The sequence below is a fragment of the Gekko japonicus genome, unplaced genomic scaffold (assembly GCF_001447785.1).
Source record: "Gekko japonicus isolate JY-2015 unplaced genomic scaffold, Gekko_japonicus_V1.1 scaffold179, whole genome shotgun sequence".
Lineage (NCBI taxonomy): Eukaryota > Metazoa > Chordata > Lepidosauria > Squamata > Gekkonidae > Gekko > Gekko japonicus.
The window spans coordinates 460,103-481,406 of record NW_015160213.1 but is presented as its reverse complement, the minus strand read 5'-3'; the positions used below and the strand labels follow the sequence as shown (position 1 = coordinate 481,406).

Below are 21,304 nucleotides of genomic sequence, written 5' to 3'. Positions count from 1 at the left end.
GAAAGTTGGTGAAAGGGCATGAAATGTTCCGAGGGGACCAGGATATCACAGTTCATGATTTTGGCTCTTTTTTATGTCAGTGTTTCACCTCCAGCTCTTAGAAGGAGTAGGTTGGATTGGAAAGTGGCCATATCAATCCCACGTGGTTGAGGTATTGTTAAGAACGTAAGAACATAAGAGATGCCGATGTTGGATCAGGCCAAAGGCCCATCCAGTCCAACACTCTGTCACACAGTGGCCAAAAATACCAGGTGCCATCAGGAGGTCCACCATTGGGGCCAGGACATTAGAAGCCCTCCCACTGTTGACCCCCCCCAGCACCAAGAAGACAGAGCATCACTTGCCCCAGAGTCCCTATCTATACCTTGTGGCTAATAGCCACTGATGGACCTCTGCTCCATATGCTTATCCAATTCCCTTTTGAAACTGACCATGCTTGTAGCCGCCACCACTTCCTGTGGCAGTGAATTCCATGTGTTAATCACTCTTTGGGTGAAGAAGTACTTCCTTTTATCCGTTCTAACCCGACTGCTCAGCAATTTCGAGTGCCCACGAGATCTTTTATTGTGAGAAGGGGAGAAAAGTACCTCTCTACCTGCTCTATTCTATGCATAATCTTAAGAACATAAGAGATGCCAATGTTGGATCAGGCCAAAGGCCCATCTAGTCCAACACTCTGTATCACACAGTGGCCAGAAATACCAGTGCCATCAGGAGGTCCACCAGTGGGGCCAGGACATTAGAAGCCCTCCCACTGTTGACCCCCCCCCCACGCACCAAGAAGACAGAGCATCACTTGCCCCAGAGCCCCTATCTATACCTTGTGTCTAATAGCCACTGATGGACCTTATAAACCTCAATCATGTTACCCCTCAGTCGTCGTTTCGCCAAGCTAAAGAGCCCTAAGCGCTTTAACCTTTCCTCACAGGGAAAGTGTTCCAACCCTTTTATCATTCAAGTTGCCCTTTTCTGCACTTTTTCCAAAGCTATAATATCATTTTTAAGGTGTGGTGACCAGAACTGCACACAGTATTCCAAATGAGGTCGCACCATTGATTTATATAGGGGCATTATGATATTGGCTGATCTGTTTTCAATACCCTTCCTAATAATCCCCAGCATAGCATTGGCCTTTTTTATTGCAGTCACACACTGTCTCGACATTTTCAGTGAGTTATCTACTACAACTCCAAGATCTTTCTCTTGTTCAGTCTCTGCCAGTTCAGACCCTATCAATGTGTATTTATATTTAGGATTTTTGGCTCCAATGTGTATCACCTTGCACTAGACCACACTGAACCCCATGTTAGAATGTTAGAAGGGGGCCTAAAGAGTACACAGAATCTCAGTGTAAATATATATGTTTCTGGAGAGTTACAGATAAACAAAGCTAAAACAAGGTTTTTAGGATCAGTCACTAAAGAAAGTGGTTATAAATTTAACCATTTAACTATAATACATTCTCACAAATAATCCATTCACAGTATTTTATAACCTTTAGTAATACAATACAACACTACAAACCTGATTGTATTTGAATATTTTTAGAAACATACATTTTGCAAAACTTCCCTCTACTCTTATTTGTTCATCTTTCTGTATATTAATTGCAGAAATCTCTGCTGAAAAGCCATTCTTAGGCCAGGATCAGAATTTCCAAAAATAAGTGCTGGAGTGCAGTGTGGCTTTATAAAAGTTTAAATAATTGCATGTAAAATCACACTATATCACTGTTCTCTAAATATATTGATAATAAACTCTCTGTTATCATAGATTCAGGTGGGTAAGCTGTATTGGTCTGAAGCAGGAGAAAAAAGTGTTATTCAAGGTATAAGCTTTTGTGTTCAAGCACACTTCCACAGTTACAAGCTTATACCTTGGATAAAACTTTGTTGGTCTTAAAGGTGCCACTGGATTCAAACTTTTTTCATGTTATCATAAAATTGTGCTGGTTTTAAAAATATAATCAAAGTATAGTTAGTACAGAAGACATAATGCAGAAATATGTTGAGAAGAAATTTTGTTCGGACGGGGGTGGGGTGCATTTCAATCTTCTACTTTCCCTTTCCATCAACATAGCCACCTAGAGAGGTATGTTGCTAGCATTTAAAATCCGATACCCAAACACATTTTCCTGAGACACATGCATTTGAATATAATATACATGTATATTGTATCAGGCTGCATGTTCAATTTGCAGTAAAGATCACATAAGGCGTCACTGAGATTTTGTTTTTTGTGATGGGCATCACCCTTGGTGTGCATGGTGTTATTTTTGCATGATACACAGTTTGTATGTCTGTATCAAGTCTGTATAACATGTCCCGTGATTTATGCATGCTGCACTAATCTCTGTGTTATCTGTCCCTTCTTTATTCAGAGCATGCTGTCTAGGTCCTTTAATTCCAATTATGCTCCAGTTAGCAGCTTTCACTATGGCAGCTCTAGGGATCTGCATGGCAGCCAGGGCAATGTTACCTTGAGTGTTGCAGACGGAAGAAGTTCTGGTGTTCACATTGGTCGTGTGAGTACATGCATAAAAAGGCTATTGTTAGCAAGGAAACAGGCATGTGAAACATCTTTGGAGTCGTCCACTTCTATAGCTTTGTGTACTTCTATATTATGGCTGGCTTCTACCTGTTGCAAAATAGTGATTCAATAATGGCAATTATTGAGGAATTCCCCCCCCCCTTCTAATATTTTTGGATTTTTTACCTTCTGCTAAAACATCAGCAGTGGTCAATTCTGAAAGCCGTTGCACACTGAGCACATACCTATGAGTCAATTGATAGCCATATAAAAATCTGCAAGAAATCTATCCTCAGGTTAAATTGGCAGGTTTCTCAGGAATTCCTTTTCTCAAGTACATAAAATGTGCTGCTGTCTTGAGTTGCTTGGGTAATTGTTACTCTAAATCGTTATCCTTCAAGTATGTGTGGCATGACCTGATGTTTACTGCTTTCAGGCTGTCGAATAATATATTCTGATGTGATCTATATATATTTCCAGTGACTCACATTGATGTTTTAGCTTCTCTGACTTTCCTTATATTGTCCCCCCCCCCCTACCTGCCTTTAGATTATACGTTCTGGGTAGAGATCCCCTTTATTTAGTCTTTTAAAGGGTTGGTAGTCATTGAAACTATATAAACACTGTTACAGTTCTGTACAATGGAGACATAGAACATTGTGCTGCCAAGATTCATATGGTGAACCCATAGACAATAAATATCATTGGTAACCACAAATATAAAACAGTTACCTAATTTCAAAACATGGATGACTTGCCTTCCCAGGTTTTTTTAAAATTTACTAAAGCTTAGTATGTCCAAGACTCAATTTCTCACCTTTCCTTATAAACTATCTCCTCTTCGGATATGTTTTGTTTACTACTAACTTCATCATTGTCTGTTTTGTTGGTTATGTTTGTTCCTCCTCCTCCATATGACCCATCAGTCAAATACCAAATCATGTTGCTTCTCATTGTACAACTTTGGCGGGGGGGGGGGGGGGGGGGGGAGGCATCCTTCTGGTGACAATTAGCAAGTATGCTCTTTGTCCTGTGCAGTGTATTTGTCCTGTGCACTACCATTTCTTCTGCAAGACTTCCACTGTTACACATCAGCCTTCACAAATCTGTCTAATAGTTTGCTGCCAAAGTCATTCACATCTGCTTTGCTCAGACCATGAGATGCCCCTACTTATGTAGATTACTGTCTGTGTTTGCATACAGCCCAAACAGCCTTGTCTTTGTCTCCATGACCTTATACCTTCAATTACTTCACCATTGCTTCCCAGTTTATCCCATCTAAGTACCATCGTCCTCAACTGTCTGAAGGTCTCCTCCCTCAAATTACTCTGCCCTATAACGTTTTTTCCCTTGTACCACTTTCCCTAAACATTAGTTATATGTGCTGCCTCCTTTCAAATCGATTTAAAAAACCGGCCTTATTAAAATGAAGACAAAGCACCTGTAACTGAAAGGAACGTGTATTTTTTCTTTGCTTTTGGCCTCCTACCTTGCTCACCTCCTTCTCTTTGAATGTTTAGGCTGGAGGTTCCTTACTGTGCAAGCCTGAATAGGGTTACACCCTTCTAAGCACCTTGACTTCAGCAGGCATATAAGGGTATAATCCTGCATAAAAGTGCACCTATATTTCTCTTTGAGGTGCAATGCACTTTGATGACACAAGATTATTTGGTACATCGTTTGCAATGATACACCACTGGCTGTTTTGGAAACAGGATACCACATAGATGCAGTGTTGTACTACCCTTCCCCATCTTTCAGTTCTTAATGAATATAAACAATACAGCTTTCATCCAGAGGCAGTATTGCAAAAAACAAAACAAAACTTGTTACACAGTTCAATGAGAAAGTGTAGGAAGTAGTGTTGTCTGACCAGCATGAGCCAGAAAAAGAATAAATCTAGCATAACAAGTCAACAAAAGACTTACATTAAGATTGCAAATCCTTTAATGGCAACTTTTTGTGAATAGGTTCATTATGGTTTGTTATAAAGTTTTGAGTCTTTTAAAAGTTCCAGTGTTTTTCAAAAGCCAGTGTTGTGGTCATCTCAGAGCTGATGTAATAGGATTAAATTCCTTAATATGCTTAAATAATATGCCTGGCATTCATGTGAATATAATCAGCAATTGTATGGTTATAATCCTTTGAAAGAGTGCTTAAATACTAAAATTATATACCACGATGTAGTAGAAATATGTACATACTTTTGTTTTGTCATTTAAAGCATCCCCAAACATCTACATCAGTAGAACAATGTCAAGACGATGTATTTATTTCTGGACAGCAAAATTACTCATCTGCCACACTTAGTCTCAAAGATGTTGCTCCAGACAGCATGAAGAAACTTCCTGTACAGGTACAAAACCACATAATTCATTCTATATGCACACCTTTAAAGTTCAGATGTAATGTAACACAGGGACAAAGCCTCATACGTGGAGACTACTGGTACAAGAAAAGTTCAGTACAATGTGTAGTGAATATAGCTATTAATTTTACTCTTTTAAAGGGTACATGTTTCAGTATTTCGGATACAGTATGTGTGCTGTAATGAATATTTCTTGTATAAGTAGATACTTACTGCTGTTTTGAAGACCTACTTTCTATCATCACCATTGCATTTATTTGTATTCACCCTAATCTTTTTTCCTACAATGGCCTGTATCCTACCACTCAACTAAGCAAAGTTTGAAGCTGTCTTCTACCCTAAGAAGCCTTCCTGCAATTTGTGGCTCTTCTGTTGGACAGAGAGTCACAAGTTAGAGGAACTTCCTGCAGCCTAAGGTAGGATACTGCCCAATTCTTGGAAACATGGAGCAGTTGTAAACTATTAATCTAATAACCCACACCATTCATAGCTTTCTAGTTTGGAGGTGATTCTGTGTCAACTTTTCAGGTCCTACAGTACTTCTGCTAACACATGCATATGGTGCATATTTCTAGTCTCTCTAACAACATTTTCAACAAAGAATATTTCAATGAACTCTATTCCTCATGTGTTTAAGGGTTATGTCTTGATTTTAGATTTTTTTTAAAAAATTGTGATCAGTGGAGTAATTTGTTTCCTGCCACTTTTTACATTAGAAAGTTCTCTGTCATTCCAAACCAAAAATCCCAAATGAAATTGGTTATTTTTAACTTTAGCCCATCAGGAGGCTGTCTAGTCTCCTCTATACAAAAGTTGAGAGAAATGCTGTTTGTTTAGCTTTATTTTTATAAAATATTACTAGTTTAAAGAAAATATATAATATAGTAAAGGTAAAGGTTCCCTTGCTCAAAAGCCAGTCGAGTCCAACTCTAGGGTTGCGGTGCTCATCTCCGTTTCAAAGCCGAAGAGCCAGCGCTGTCCGAAGACTTTTCCGTGGTCATGTGTCTGGCATGACTAAACACCAAGGTGCACGGAACGCTGTTACCTTCCCACTGAAGTGGTACCTATTTATCTACTTGCAATTTCTTGCTTTCGAACTGCTAGGTTGGCAGGAGCTGGAACTAGAGATGGGAGCTCACTCCATCATGCGGCACCCAGGTCTCGAACTGCTGAACTACCAACCTTCCACGGCCTGCAGTTCAGTGTCTTAACCACTTGAGCCACCGCAGCTAAGATACTTGCTAAGCATGATAAATCAGAATAGCTGTATAAAGCAAACTGTTAACCTTGCTGATGTAAAATGCTGGTTAATTATGATTTACTTTATTCAGATACCTTTGACAAATGGGCAGCTGTGCCAGCCTTCAAGACCTCAGGCAAACTATACTCAAGTTCATCATCCTGCTCCCCAAACATCTGTAGCAAGACATCCTTCTAGAGAGCAACTGATCGATTATCTGATGCTGAAAGTTGCCCATCAGCCCCCCTACACTCAGTCCCAAGGTTTATCCAGGCAGAGCCATGAGCTGTCAAAGCAAGAGGTAAAGGAATAACTTCTGTTGTGTTGTAGGGATAGGTTTTCACACTGGTGTTAAGGTTTATTATTATGAGCACTGGGTTCTGGTATTGGCTTGGAGTCAACAAGCAGCAAGCAGAGTTCCCATAAGGAGCCTTATCTATCATGGTCTTCTTGCTGCAGTTCCCCAGGTCATCTGAAAATCCATTGGGCATTGGTTTACCAAGGATAAATTTCTCCTTGACCCTTGGCATAACTGAAGGCAGTTCAAACAAAAGGTGCTGGCACAAAAATTTCTGCTGATTCCCCCGTTTTGCATCTCACACTATTCCTAAGGGGACCCCTAACCCTAAGGAGCAGAAGGGGGCAGAAGGGGCTCAGAGGGCTGCAGTAGAACCTTTCCACAGGTGGTGTTCATGGTTTGTCGAATCTGAGCCATTTGGTGTGGTGTGGATTACTGAGCACCACAGTTTTGCTCTGGCTACTCATTAGTTCAGGTTCTGTGGATGTCTTCAGGCTCACTAAAATGATGGTTGATAATGCTCTCTGTTGCTACTTCAGTTTATGGTCTTACAGGAAATTGTTGAAGCGTAATGGTGCCAAAGCTCAAAGTGTTATATTGGGTTCTGTGGAAGGGCCATCACAGTGGATCTTCCTGTATTTCTCCATAAATCAGTCCCAGAGGGTCTTCAGAGTCCCAGGAACAGTAGGGAATGTATCACAGGAGGCTACAGTTCTAGTGGGAAAACCATGGAAATCTCAGACGCTCATACACCTTTATATAAGTTGAAGTGCCTTCCAGTCACATGAGCACCTTTGGACCCAACCACTATCTCTCCTAGACATCAGAAAAGTGTTTAATTCATCTGATTTTTAGATGTCAATTTATATAAAAGTTTTTTTTTAATTGTTGTGTTCAGATAATACTATGCTGTTATATTATAAACCAAAAAAGACAAGACACTATTGCTTGTTTGGTCTTACACTAGATCTAACATGATCTTATACTAGATCAGTGTAGCAAGGACTAATATTGGGTTTTTTAAAATAAATCTTGCTTTCAAAACTATTAGTTGAAGAGCTTGAATTGAAAAGGTACCACAAAGGATACTTAAAAATACTTCTAAAAACTTAAAAATCCCTGTTCCTTGTATGTGCAGTAATCTATTAAAACCAAACTTGAGGCTCTTAAGGCACAAAGAAAAAGAAAGCATTAATTCAAACTATTAAGCCATTGTTGCCTTCAGACATTTTACTGCTCATACGGAAGTAGAGTTGCCAGCTCCAAGTTGGGAAATACCTGGAGACTTTGGGGGGCTGGAGCCTGGGGAGGGTGGGGTTTGGGGGAGGGGAGGCCTTCAGTGGGGGATAGTGCCCTACAGTCCACCTTCCAACGTGGCCATTTTCCCCAAGTGAATTGATCTCTGTTGCCTAGGGATCATTTGTAATCCCAGGAGATCTACACCCACCACCTGGAGGTTAGCAGCTGTATGCTGAAGTCCATGCCAAAGTTCCCAATGATTTTTATAGAATAGGCTTGTAGCCTAAATGAGCAAAGAGTTCTTTGTACCAGTTTTAATACAGTGGGTTTGCACTTTAATGGACAATAGTTTATAATTGACAAAGATACAATCTGAAACAGTCCTTTGAAATGCAGAATGGAGTCTTTCATACGAAGTAGCTTTTTTCTGTTCAAGGTTAAGTTAACTTTTCAGTCACTTCCTTGTTACTAGCAACATGGCATCTTTATTTAGATTTACACTTAGTTGTGTAATAAAGTACTCCAGTAATTTGTGTTATGGGAGAAATATGCCCTATGCCCATTCTCCTCAGTTTGCTTTCATTCTCAGTTATTTGAGTTCTTACACTGAAAGTTTGACTCTAGCTCTTTATTTTTAGGATTGAATATTTCATTTCTGAGCATAATACTGTAGATGTTTTACCTTTTTTGAATATATAGCCATTGGCGTATACTACCATATTGAGGGCCAGTGTCTGGCCTACTACAAATTATGTACCGGCCATGTACAGAATACTGTTGAGTTGTGCTGTATCAATGCATGTGATGAAATAAGCTGATATCTTTCATAGATCTGGTTTGTATTTAAAGACCTGTATTGGGATTGGGAAGGTGCCGTGAAGCGTATCTGTACCTTCCCCCTTCTCTTGCACACTCCAGTATGCTCTCCTCCTTGGCAAGATAAAATCCCTGTACATACAGTACAATAAACACATGCAGGGTGTACAATGTTAATCTGCTTGTAAGGAACAGCCAGTGCGTATTCACTGGGTAAAATGTATCTTGGGCGTTCATCCATGCACATGTTGAATGTAGCATATACACTGGCTGTGGATTGTACATGTGTTCTTTGTAACATGGCCTGGTTTGGCTGTAATGGTGAACTTGTGCTTTACCGAGGAGGGGGGGCGGGATGTAGGTTTGCAAACTTAGTTTGGGAAAGTACAGATTGATTTGGGGGCTGTATTGTTGAGGCAGAGTTTGGGGAGGAAACTCAGCAGGGATGTAAGTAATACCATAGAGTCTGCCTTCTGAAGCTTCAGTTTCCTTCAGGTGAACTGATGTCTGCAGTCTGGAGATCAGTTGTAATTCCAGGAGAACTTCAGGCCCTACGCATTATGATTAGTAAACCTAGGGAGAGAGATCATGTGCTACATGTGAACTGCGCTATAACTTCAACATATTGTAATGTTCATTTTTAAACATTGATATTTTAGATTCGAGTGAGAATTGAGAAGGATCCAGAGCTTGGATTTAGTATATCAGGAGGAGTTGGTGGTAGAGGAAACCCATTCAGACCTGATGATGATGTGAGTATTAAAACAATCATTTATTTTTAAATGTAAATAGAATAGTGCCAAGGATTTATCAGAGTTTCCCCCCATTATCTTAAGTACAAAATGAAGAACTATAATCTTGCCATTACAACATTTTCTTCCCTTTGCCTTCTTGAAGAAGAAGAAAATGCCATTGAGTTGCCGTCCCCGTCTTCTTTGACCTTCAATCTTTCCCAGCATCAGGGTCTTCTCCAGTGAGTGCTCCCTTCTCATTTGGTGGCCAAAGTATTTGAGCTTCAACTTCAGGATCTGACCTTCCAGGGAACAGTCAGGGTTGATTTCTTTTAGGATTGACTGATTTGATCTTCTTGCAGTCCAAGGGACTCTCAAGAGTCTTCTCCAGCACCATAGTTCAAAAGAATCTATTCTTCGGCGCTCGGCCTTCCTTATAGTCCAACTCTCGCAGTCATACATGACTACTGGGAATACCATTGCTTTGACCATGCGGACTTTTGTTGGCAGGGTGATGTCTCTGCTTTTTATCATGCTGTTTAGGTTCGCCATCGCTTTCCTCCCAAGGAGCAGGCGTCTTTTAATTTCATGTCTGCAGTCACCATCTGCAGTGATCTGGGATCCCAGGAACGTGAAGTCTGTCACTACTTCTATGACTTCCCCTTCTTAGTTTTTTGAGCTTCAAGCCCACTTTTGCGCTTTCCTCTTTTACCTGAGCAAGAGGCTCTTGAGATCCTCTTCACTTTCTGCCATCAGAGTGGTATCGTCTGCATATCTGAGATTATTGATCTTTTCCCCAGCAATCTGGGAAGTGAGGAGGCAGTAAATGTTTCTCAGGATCTCCCAGAGGATTGACAGGAAACAGTAAGCATAGATTGCAGATTTGTTATAGAATGCCACCTAAATATACCTTATTTATTTTATTTTATTTGAAATATTTATATTTTATTTATTCTTTATAGTCTGACTTTCTCACTGAGACTTAAAGTGGATCACATAATGTAAGCCAGTGCAGTCAATTGGATGATACTTCTAATAAGCAATGTAATAGGATAAGGAATGGCAGAATTTTGAAATGGAGCTGTTGGCTGCATTAATTTGGTTCTCCAGCAGTAATGCTGGGTCTAGTATAATTCCTAGGGCTCTTAACTGTCAGGAAGGATCAGCTGAACCCCATTGAAAGTGGGAAGCACAATGTCAGGCTTTCCAGCCGGCTTTATTTCTGTCTTGTCTGGGTTCAGTTTCTTAGAATCATAGAATCACAGAGTTGGAAGGAGCCATACAGGCCATCTAGTCCAGTCCCCTGCTCAATGCAGGATCAGCCCAGAGCATCCCTGACAAGTGTTTGTCCAGCCGCTGCTTAAAGACTGCCAGTGAGGGAGAGCTCACCACCTCCCTAGGCAGCTGATTCCACTGTTGCACAATTCTTACTGTAAAAAGGTTTTTTTCTAATATCCAGCCGGTACCTTCCCGCCCTTAATTTAAACCCATTATTGCAAGTCCTGCTGCTAACAAGAACAGCTCACTGCCCTCCTCTAAGTGACAGCCCTTCAAAAACTGAGAGCAATCATGTCCCCCCTCAACCTCTTCTTTTCCAGACTAAACATTCCCACATCCCTCAGCTTTTCCTCATAGGGCTTGGTCTCCAGGCCCCCGATCATCCTCGTCACTTTCCTCTGATCCTGCTCCATTCTGTCCACATCCTTTTTGAAGCGAGTCCTCTAGAACTGCATACAATACTCCAGGTGCAGCCTGACTGATGCAGTGTACAGCAGGACTATGACATGTTATGATTTGGATGTTATGCCTCTTGTTGATACATCCCAAGATCGCATTAGTCTTTTCTGTCACTGCATCACACTAGCTGTTCATATTTAACTTACGGTCCACCTGTACCCCAAGATCTTGTTCACACAGACTGCTACCTAGAAGTGTATCCCCCATCCAAAAATGTTCCTCATTTTTGTTACCCAGATGTAGAACTCAGCACTTATACTTGTTAAATTGCATCTTGTTCACATCTGCCCACTTTTCCACCATGTTCCGATCTTGTTGAATTCCATGTCTTTCTTCTGGCGTGTTTGCTGCTCCTTCCAATTTAGTGTCACCCCTCCACACCCTCATCCAGATCATTTATTAAAATATTGATAAGTACCAGGCCCAGAACCAAGCCCTATGGCACCCCACTGAACACCTCCCTCCATTCAGATGAAATGCTATGGACAACTACTCTTTGAGTGCGGTTCTCCAACAAGTTCCCTGTCCACCTAACTATCCTAGGGTCCAGTCCACAGTTCTCTAGTATACCATCAGAATATCATGGGGAACCTTGTCAAAAGCTTTACTGAAATCCAGGTAAACAACATCAGCAGCATTCCCTCGATCCAGTAAGCACATCGCTTGATCAAAGAAGGAAATTAGGTTGGTCTGGCAGGACCTGTTGGGGACAAATCTGTGCTGACTTCCCTGGATCACCAAGTTGTCCTTCAGATGCTCGCAGATCGATCCCTTTAAAATCTGCTCCAGCATCTTCCCTGGGACAGAGGTCAGACTGACTGGCCTGTAGTTTCCTGAGTCATCCCTCCTCCCCTTTTTTGGATATTAGGAAAGACATGTCTCCCATCCTCCAAAGGATCTAGAAGATGATGGACAAAGGCTCTGCAAGCTCTCTAGAAAGTTCTTTGAGCACTCTTGGGTGCGTACCATCTGGCCCAGGGGATTTGTACTCAGTTTGTGCACTTTTCACCATTTAACCACAACAGTCAGGCAGTGGCTGAAGACGACTACATTGCTAGGAGATTTGGATAGAGAGATATAGAGCTGGTTGTCATTAGCATATTGATGACATCCAATTCCAAAGCTACATGCTTTTAACAACCAAAATAGGCAAGGCTTTATAGAGAGATATAGAGCTTTAGGTCAGGATTTGGAACAGACTGCTTTGGTCACCTTGGTTGATGATCACTATTAAGAGCTAGACAGGGGGAGTGTGACCAAGCTAGTTTTGCTTAATATCTCAGTGACCTTCAATACCAGAGACGATGGCCTCTTACTGGGCCACCTCTCAGTACTGTGACTAAGGGGCACTGTATTACAGTGGTTAGAGTCCTAATTGGGAGGCTGGACCCAGAAAGTGTGCTGGGGGATTTCTGCTCTGTCCAATGGCCGTTGGCCTGTGGGGTTCCACAGGATTCAATCTTAAAACAAAACAAAACCCAATGCTATCCTCTGGTTACAGTAACATCTGGACTGAACAGAACTGCTGTCAGTTCTAGCCCGTGCTGGTGTGAGCTACCAGCCTTGTTCCCAGCTCGCCGTCCACCCAGCGGTTCGAAAGCTTCGGCGAGTAGATAAAATGGGTACCACTCCTTAGAGAGGGTGGGCACACTAACCCCCCCCCCCGATGGGGGGAGGTGTTAGCCGGCGAAATGGAATGTCCAGCTTGGAAGCCTGGAAAGATCTCCTTGGCATCAAGAAGCCTGCAATGGGCCAATCCGGCCAGGCGGTGGCAGTGCGGTGTTGTGACTTGAAGTAGTCCTGGAAAAAGCTGACGTCATCAAGCCAAGCCGAGTGAATGCCGTCTGGAACACGTCTAAGCCTACAGCTGAACAAAATCCCTGTCGGCTTCAAACGTGTGCGACTTAAAAGATGTATATGTTGTCCTCCTTTACCCCTATGAATCATTGTTAGTCCTGTGTGAATATGTGTAACTGTAAATCGCTCAGAGCCAGCAGCTCTGCAGGATTGAGCGATTAATAAATCAAAAGATATGATGATGATGATGATGATGATGATGATGATGCGACTGGAAGAGGTCATCAGGAGATTTGAGCTATGGTGCCATCAATATGCTGATGATACCCAGCTCTACCTTTCTTTTCCACTTAATTCTGAGGAAGTTGTTGATGTTCTGAAATGGTGCTTGGAGTCAGTGATAGGCTAGATGAGGGTGAAGAAACTGAAACTTAATCATGACAAGTGCTTTCTGTTAGTAGAAGGAGGGATGTTGATGAAAGGAAGAGATGAAAAATCCTCTCTCTCTCTCCCTCTCTCCAACCCCTACTGTACATGCACCACGTTTTCAATATAGGTTAGAGAAAGTGTTATTGAATTAAAGTAAAAAGCCATGCTGGTGATGTACATCTACTAGTGGATTGGGGTTAGCCTAGGTTAGTCTAGTGGCATGTTGGAAATATAAAATAAGATACATAAAGTAAGAATGTAAGAGGCCCCGCTGGATCAGACCAGTGGTCCATCTAGTCCAGCATCCTGTCTCACAGCGGCCAACCAGTACCTCTGGAGGGCCAACAAGAGGGCATAGAGGATGAGACTTTCCCCTGATGTTGCCTCCTGGCTCTGGGATTCAGAGGTTTAGTGCCTTTGAATGTGGAGGTTCCCCTGATAAAGCACTGATAGACCTGCCACCCATGAATATATCTAATCCCCTTTTAAAGCTGGACAAGTGGCCATCACTACATCTGTTGGCAGCAAATTCCGCAGAAAGTGTCCCCCAAATCCCTTTTCTAAACTAAAAAGTTCCAGACTCTTCAGCCTTTCCTCATATGGAGGGTGCTCCAGCCCCCTGATCATCTTGGTTGCTTTCTTCTGTACTTTTTCCAGCTCTGCAATGTCGTTTTTGAGATATGGTAATCAGAACTGTACACAGTATTCCAAATGAGGCTGCACCATAGATCTATACAAGGGCATTGCAGTATTGGATGTTTTATGTTCAATCCCTTTCCTAATAAACCCTAACATAGAGTTTGCTTTTTTCACTGCTGCAGCACACTGGATTGACACTATTCACTATGACCCCAAGATATTTTCCCCTCTACCTTAGGAAGTTCAGACCTCATTAGCCTATACTTGAAGTTCAGGGGTTTTTTTGTCCTGATGTGTATTACCTTACACTTACCAACATTGAAAGTAACTGCATATTCCAGTTGTGAGTTCCATTCCTGTATGTGGGTGGGGATTTAGGCTCAAAAACTATGCTTTAATTGATAAATGTAGCATGAAATTTTATCTTATGGTCAGAGCAAATGTGCAATTTAACAAGGCTTTTAAAGATTGGGATGTGGGACCTCTCACATTCATCCTTCTGCTTGCATTCCATATTTTTACTTTTTATACACAGTCCACTGATTATTCAGGCTGTGCAACATACATTACTGTATCTAATCGTGGTTAAATTGAGCTCTGGTTGTACCCTTAATTTTAAAACCATTTTTAAATTCATTTGAAAAACTGATTTCTAACATTGTCGTTAATTATCATTATCCCCCTGATATTAACACAGAATATGAAGCTTTTAAAATACAAGCTTAACCAAACTTTTTTTCTCTTTGCTTGAAGGGTATATTTGTAACCAGAGTGCAGCCGGAAGGACCAGCATCTAAACTCTTGCAACCAGGAGACAAAATTATTCAGGTACTTTACTGAAATATTTTAAATTTCTTGTTAATGGAACAACTTTCTCTGAAGCTTTGTTTCTTTCTGCTGCCCATTCCTTCAATTCTCCAATTTCTTTCTTAAGCTGCTTCTTTTCCTCTAGTTATTTGGCCCATCCACTGACCTACTCAATTTTCCCCCAACGCCTTTCTATTCCCAGGCTAGGTTAGAACTGATTTCCTTCATACATCTGTTTTCTGTATACAGTGTACACAACAATGTGTTTCATCCATGCGCATCCCCAGTTGTGTAATCCAGGCAATAGATTAGTGTAGTCCAGGTACAAGTTTACTTCCTTATATGCTATTTATGAGAATTAAACTTACATCTGGGTACCTCCAGCAAATATCAAAAGATTTGGCTGATTTCGTTCATTTTGAATACTTCCTTTCTTTCCTTCTTCTATCCTGTCTTACAAGTCAAGCAATATCCAATTCACTATACTGCTCTAATCCACATCCACTTTACTAATCATCGTACTATTTAGGTGCCCCAAATCATGCTCATCCAATGATAAAATCAAAGCTATCCACCCTACTTCCTCCTCCTCCCCCTTCCTCCATGTCCCTCACTACCCGTTTTGTTTGTTTTATTCAAAACATTTGTTAGTCGTCTTTCTCCCTTGCAGAACAGAACGCAGTTTACAATATAAGTAAAACGTTATAAAAACACAATAAAGCAACAATTATAAAACCCATAAAAGTCTGAGTTTAAAAACTCCAATTACGACTCCTAATAATTCTAAATCAGTCAAAATGCAGTCCTAAGTAAATGTGTCTTCAACTGCCTCCTGAAGATTGACAATGTAGGGGGTGTATAGGTTCTGCCCCCCAGGCCAGTCCAGGGATGGGGGAAAGAATTCTACACTGGCACAATCTATTACACAATAACCCAGAAGAGGTAGGCTCTCTGAATCTAAAACAATAGCCACCAGGAATCTCTAAACTTAATCCCTCACCAACCTGAGATTAGAGATCCCCAGAATCTCCGTTGGCATGTGGGTTTTACACATTAGCCACTCAATCCAGAGTGTGCAGTTACTCTTACACAGGTAGCATGTGACCAGCTAGACACAGGAAAAAGGCTTGGAGTCCAGTTACTACAATCCAGACACTATTTATAAACAAGAATAAAGTTTATTCAGTACAGGCTTAGCACAGACTAATCAGGATTACAAAATAACAAAGGCTAGGCAATGTTTTGCCTTAACTACACATTAGAGATGCATATTTACCAAGTCAGGAACAGTTATCAGTCCAGAATAGTCCATTTGTAATAATCCAGTAGCCCCAAGAGGTTTGGAGCAAGAAGTCCATCTTTGTAAGCATGCAGCCATGTGCTTCAGCTGCACCAAGGAGTTCTTTGTTCCCCTCGGGACAGCAGTCCCAGATGCAATTCAAACAAATAAAGAGAGCAAGAAGATCTGAGCTCTCCTCCAAGGGTCAGACAATTAAAAACCCCAATCTAATCATAATCAGCTGTGGCCAGTCAGCCAATCACGGGTAGACAGGGGGTGTCCAACTTTTGGGTTGTCATGGCAATGGGTGGGGGATAGTCTGGGGAACACCCTCTGCAGTCGAATGATCCCCAAAGTCCAACCCACCCATGGCCTACGTGACATGAGCCCTGTAACAGAGCAGGCTCCTTGAAGTCTAGGACTTCCACTTAGAGGTGTGAAGAATGCGTGGTTATATGGCAGGCAATGGAGCTTCTCTGACCAAATGGTCAGCCATCTGGCTTGCAACAGGAAACAAGGTATCAGAAGACATTCCAAGGGGGGAGGCAGGGGTTTATAGGAATCAATATTTCTATACAGGGGGCCAGGTGCACATCCCTGGGGAGGTTGTTCCATACTCTCCTCTTTCCTTACATCTCACGTAGCAAGATAACACAATTTTGTCTTTCTGTGTCTTCCTGCTTGCCATCTGCCCACATTTATCTCCTTCACCCTTCTATCAGTTCAGTTCCTTCAACACCATATTAAAGCACGCCACCATCTTCCCCCCTTCTCAAAAATTTTCCCCTTGACCTATACTTGTCCTTCTAACCACTATCTAATCAGTCTTTTGTTATTTACCTCCAAAGCATTCCATCGAACTTACTCCTACTGCTTTGACCCCCTTCCATGTCCCACTGAAACTGCCCTAAACCCTACCATCTCTTTGCTTCCAAATTATTTGAAGTCTCCTCTGTTTCCATTTAGTTCATCATTTCCCCTCCTCAATAACTTTAGTGCTTCAAGTCTTCATGATTCTGTTCTCAGAAAGTTTTCTTTCTGTGACAGCCCAATCATAATGTTAGGAGAATGAGCTCAGCGTCAGGATGAGAAAACCTCTGCTTTGTCAGCTTTCCCTCTCTTGATTTAGGCAAGTGCTAACAAAAGTTGTAATTTTGTTATCATCAAAAACCAAGGAGGATGAAGTAAGTAAATAAATAAGTATGCACTATATATTTAACTTCAGATACTGGTTAAATGGGGCTTATTCACAAAAGTATTTTGGAGAGTGAAACATTTGCCACTAGGTGACTCTTCCCCTTCAAGATTGATGTGAACATTAAAAGGCTCCCATGTGGTTTATTTGCCAGTGCATCCTGGAACTCTTTAAACATCTATACTGTTGTGGCTAGCTTATTGTAAGTAGGATGCTACTTATTTAATTTCTGTACTATGTAATGTGTCATGTGAATATTTATGCTATGTTTCAGTTCTTTCTGGTAGTTCCAGACTTCTAAAATCCTAATGTATTGGTTACTGAATGTTCCATTTTGGTGACTGTACTGGCTCACTGTGTGTGTGTAATCCATGTTGAGTCCCTGTGAGAAAGATGGACTATAAATAGAAAAATAAAAAACAAACCCAAATGCTTCCAGGATATGCCACCTTACTATGGTGGCATTTTTCACAGTACATGTAATGTTAAAAACAGCTGTGTGAATTGACTTTTTGGAGTATCCAGAGTGTGCACGTGTGCGTGTGTTACATATAATGAAAATGCTTCCATTCTTTCATTCTGCCTGTTGTCCTAAGATACAGCTGGAACAGAACCAGGAACAGGTCATGAAATTCAAACTGAAGTCTGAAGTCAGATATTTCTGAAAAGTTGTGTTATATTTATCAGGATTTAATTTCCTTTCCAGGCTAATGGCTATAGCTTCATCAGTATTGATCATGGACAAGCGGTATCTTTGCTAAAGACTTTTCAGAACACGGTGGAACTCATCATTGTGAGAGAGGGTTCTTAAATACTGTGGAGAAAAGGGAAATGCCAGCATGCTTCTTTGAAGGACTTGTTGAAAATGGAATATTTTGATTATTTTTATATGTGAAAAGAACTTTTAAAATTATGTACAGTAATACAATAATGAACTTGTGGTTATAGGGGGAAGAACCACTGTAAAGAACATAAACAAAGTTTTGGAAATGCGTGTGGTAACAAACCCTTGAGTTTTAAAGCATTGGAGCAATCAAAGATCACTCCTCCAAGAACAAACCTGTGGTGTTTTTTTGTACAGATGGTGGATTTATTTTTGGATAATTCATACACATTACTAAACTTTGCGTAAAGTTATGAGGAGCCTCAGTTGTAGCCAGTGGACAGACGGCAGGGCTTTCTGTCCTGTAGCTGAGTTTTGCCTTTCTTTTTTTGTTCACCTGGTTTTTAATATTTTCGAAACCACTTCTGTAGATGCAGCTAAGAGATTTGAAATGTTGGCATTGCTATGTGCATATTGTATAGATGAATGGGTAGATGGAACGTAGAACTGGCTGGATTAATTTAAAAGGCCAGGTAAAATGGCAATGAAAGTATGGAATTGAGAAAGGAAGGGAAGATAAGTTAACATGAGAATGTATATCTACCAATAGAAAAATGCAATAAAATGTGAAGTCTTTTCAGGAAGACTATAAATATACTTCTGGGAGTTCTACAGGATTGGCTCATATCACATTCACTGACTGTCTTATTTACTATGTGTAATTCAATTTTGGATGTTATTTTTTAATCATGCAATTGTTTTTTTCATCTGTATTGTGGAGTTGTACCCAGAGACTCCTTTTTAAAATGAAAATCCCCAGCTTTGTGCAAAATGGTGGTTTTCTTCTGCCTTGTATAAAATACTCCATTTTCAATTTATTTATAGTTTTTTATTAAAAAAAAGAAGAAAGAAACTGAAATGGCCAGTTTTTAAGACTGTGTTGCCTGAAACTCATCACATATATCACAGGTGTGCATGTTCCAAACCTTGAATCACTCTGCCAGCAAGAGCCTCATTCTTTTTAATGAGGTTTGTGGCAATGAGCTCTATGAAGAACAGGCTGCCCAGGAGTCAAATGGTGCAGGAAGGTTTAAGGAAGAAATTTTGAACTTGTTTGGCCTTGAATTGCCTTGTTTAGACTAAAAGGAAACAATATGTATGGAGCTAGGTAACCAAAGCCAGTTTCTGTGAGACTGTTGCACAGCGATGGGAGGCTTGCTGTTGGGAAGTTGTAGGGCAACGGGATGGGTACTCGGGACCCACCAGTTTGTAATGATCTTTCTCAAAGGGCTGCTCCTACAGGTGACATTAAATGTGAACTAGACACTTCAGAGTCATTAAAGGGTTTCTAACTATATTAATAGTAATTTACCACAGGCTGCCTTCGTTCCTTCTTACTTGTATAAAGTATTGGATTATACATAATTAATTTTGTTTATGACAAACTTCATTTTTTCCCCTCCTTATGTAACTGAGATGAGATTGCCTAACTTTAAAGGGTAATAAATAATACATGGTTATTATGGACCAGAGAAAAGTGCCATAGAAGACCAATAACTGTTTTCTCATTTTAGTTTTTTTTAAAGGCGGCTAATGATTTATCATTGGGGCAATATTCAGTTACTGCAATTTTTAACAAATGGAAATTGGTAGTTTTAAAGAGAAATCTATCAAAAGCACCAGCCTACTGTAGTTTTTTTTTTAAGGACATGGGAGAGGAGAAAGGAATCTACACACCAAACAGAGGCAGTACTTTTTAAATACGCAAGCTCCAATGATTATTGCACTTCAAAGATGTTATCAGCTGCATATTGTACTGTGTATAGTTTTAATAATTTTAATTGAAACCCTTTAACAACTCTTTGTACATTAATTTTAGTTGATTTTCATTAATATTTACATAGGAATTGATTTTTTTTATATTCGTAGAAATGTGCTGTATTTTGAATAAATTCACTTATTTTCTGTGTGCTGTTAATCTTTAAAGAAGATGAGAAACATAACTATATAATGGCGGGCTTCAGTGTTACCTTGCTTCTAAAAGTGTCTTTAATTTCTTTTTGACGGTTTAAAATTTCACATTCGTTGCTTTTAATAATACTAGTAAATTCAGCCTTTTAAAGGGAATGCATACAGATCAGTCCTAATTTGACCTGAGACACAAACTGTAATTTTGGGAAGAGCAAATACCATAAACCTGAACTGATTCTTTACTGATTGTAGACTTAATTTAATCAGGTTGAAATAAGTGGAGTGCTGAAACTATATAAACTATGCTGTTGTGCTTTAATTTAATTGGAATAGTTTTGTATAACAAGGAAACTGTTGCCAGAAATAATAAATTGTAAATTTAACACAGCAAAAATGTGGTGCTTTGTAGCTGTTTGCAATGAACTAAAATCATCTATGAAATATTGATTAATATTTTATCATGGAAAAAATCACACATTTTGATACACTATTTCATTTTTATATTGAGAGAGACTTTTTTTGCTGAAAGAAGTTATGGAAGAAGCATCTCATTTGAAATGGAGAAAGAAATATCCTGAAGCCATGGATTTGTAAGGTTTCTCATCTTGTCCAATATATTTCATCTTGTCCAATATCTGCAAATTCTGTTTTGGCATTGATTGAATATAGTTGCTTGTTAGTTCAATGCTCCTTTTGGGACAGTTCATTAAAGAATCAGTTCAAATTTAAAAAAATTCTGGAAGAAAAATCCCAAATATTTATTGTGTAAATATATATATTTTTTACTTTTTTGGACTGGAGTTTCAAATGTGTATATACTTGAACGCATTATATGAACACAATCATAGCAATAAGCAACACAGAGAACCAAGCATTCATGATTAATTTGCTGTACTACTTTTTAAAAAAGTAATTATTCCCTTGTCAGCAGCTATGTAATGTTTTTATCAATCCGATCAGCGTTTACTCAGCATTCCAAATTTTTGTATATAATTAAATTGTTTCTGAAGTAACACACGGAGAATAGATAATAAACTAATGCTCTTTAAAGTTTGTGTAATTTACTGATTTTGCCTTAGAAGAATTTCAAACTGATGTAAATACTTGAATATCCGGAAGGGATTTATGGGCTGTTGAATAACAAGAATACTACTCAGATTGTTTTTCTGTTCAGGCATTTGATAAAGATTGAAAATATTCTTTTTAAAAGCCCTTGCCTTATTTGTCTTGGGATTAATAGTACAATCGTAAACAGAGTTACACTCTTATAAGTCTATTAGGAGATTGCCCAGGCCAGTTCACTTATTGGTCAGGCCTGAAACACTCAACAATTGACTATATATTAATTTCCCATGAGCTGTATGACTATGATATTAACTTTAAAGCTAATGTGAGAGTGGAAAGTG

The 21,304-nt window shown here is 39.9% G+C and overlaps 1 protein-coding gene across 1 annotated transcript in view; it reads left to right on the top strand.

Annotated features, from left to right (window-relative positions):
• Window positions 1–20,912, top strand: part of ERBB2IP (erbb2 interacting protein) — a 56,025-nt gene extending 35,113 nt beyond the window's left edge. Inside the window, exons 18-23 of the mRNA XM_015410099.1 lie at window positions 2,381–2,524; window positions 4,754–4,885; window positions 6,229–6,438; window positions 9,150–9,242; window positions 14,577–14,651; window positions 17,811–20,912. Coding sequence (XP_015265585.1) covers window positions 2,381–2,524; window positions 4,754–4,885; window positions 6,229–6,438; window positions 9,150–9,242; window positions 14,577–14,651; window positions 17,811–17,915 — 759 coding nt within the window. The 3' untranslated portion in view covers window positions 17,916–20,912. The remainder of the gene's footprint in view (window positions 1–2,380; window positions 2,525–4,753; window positions 4,886–6,228; window positions 6,439–9,149; window positions 9,243–14,576; window positions 14,652–17,810) is intronic.
• The last annotated feature ends 392 nt before the right edge of the window (window positions 20,913–21,304 follow it).